We start from the raw sequence: 1,136 nt of genomic DNA, 5'->3' as shown, positions 1-1,136 counted from the left end.
CCAGCCGAGGTACGAGCCCGCGGCCGGGAGGCAGGGGGACCTGGTGGCCGGAGAGCTGGGACCAGCGGGAGTATATGAGTCACTTCAGGGAGTGCTGGCGGGCAGCAGCACCCATTTACCCCAAAGCTTGGCTGGTGCTGGGAGATGCCCTTCACCCCAGGGGTGCTTGTCCCTTTCTGCCCAGTCGCTGGGAGCGGGGTGGGGGCTTCAGGGACGTCCCCATGCACCGCCTGGGCACTCACCCCCTGTCCCTTGGCTTGCAGCAAGCGTTCTGGTGCCTGGTGCAGATCTGCGAGAAGTACCTGCCTGGCTACTACAGTGAAAAACTGGTGAGGAGGGGGCCCATGGTGCCTTCTGGGGTGTTGGGGACCTGTGGTGCCAAAAGGTCCCCCAGCACCTCACTCTGGAGAAAGAAGAGACCCTGGGGGCACCCTGTGTGCTCCCACAGTTTCTGTTTTGTGCCCTGGTACCAGGAACATCCCACAGTTGGGTGGGGGTGGCTCAGTGTAGGTTTGCTGCTGGCATCCATGGGTCTGGAAGGTGGTGGGCTGCTCCCCCTGTGGGGCTGGGCACTGGGGAGCTGGTCCTGGGGCCGGGCTGGGGATTGTGGTGGTCACTGGGGCTCTGGACGCCGTCCCCGCAGGAGGCCATTCAGCTGGACGGGCAGATCCTTTTCTCGCTGCTGCACAAGGTCTCGCCGGTGGCCTACAAGCACCTGAGCAAGCAGAAGATCGACCCCATCCTCTACATGACGGAGTGGTTCATGTGCGCCTTCTCCCGCACGCTGCCCTGGAGCTCTGTGCTGCGCGTCTGGGACATGTTCTTCTGCGAAGGTAGAAGGTCCCCGCCATCCTCCTCCTCCCGTCGGGGTGACCGGCTTGAGCTCCCGCCGGACACGGCGCGGAAACAACCTGCGGCGGGGGCCCTGCGGCTGCCGCTGGCCCGTGCCCGGCACACAGGACCCGTTGTAGGGCAGGTCTGGGACAGCGACGTGCCTGGAGTGGAGGCTGGGCTGGTTTCCTGGGGGTTAGGGGGCATGTGCACCCCAAACCCATCCTCCTGCGTGTCTTGACCGCTAGCGGGACTGGGACCTGGTCACAGCACCTGAGGGATGTAGTGGCTGTGTCACCCTGTCC

At 64.9% G+C, this 1,136-nt stretch overlaps 1 protein-coding gene across 1 annotated transcript in view; it reads left to right on the top strand.

Moving 5' to 3' along the window:
* The window catches only part of LOC104540940 (TBC1 domain family member 10A-like), a gene marked incomplete at both ends in the record, with an annotated part of 3,288 nt that overhangs the window by 1,969 nt on the left and 183 nt on the right, over positions 1-1,136 (top strand). Inside the window, 2 exons of the mRNA XM_010184862.1 lie at positions 244-329; positions 644-841. Coding sequence (XP_010183164.1) covers positions 244-329; positions 644-841 — 284 coding nt within the window. The remainder of the gene's footprint in view (positions 1-243; positions 330-643; positions 842-1,136) is intronic.

Source organism: Mesitornis unicolor, unplaced genomic scaffold (assembly GCF_000695765.1).
Source record: "Mesitornis unicolor isolate BGI_N332 unplaced genomic scaffold, ASM69576v1 scaffold39155, whole genome shotgun sequence".
In the NCBI taxonomy this organism is placed as follows: Eukaryota; Metazoa; Chordata; class Aves; order Mesitornithiformes; family Mesitornithidae; genus Mesitornis; species Mesitornis unicolor.
This window is presented reverse-complemented; position numbering and strand designations above follow the sequence as displayed.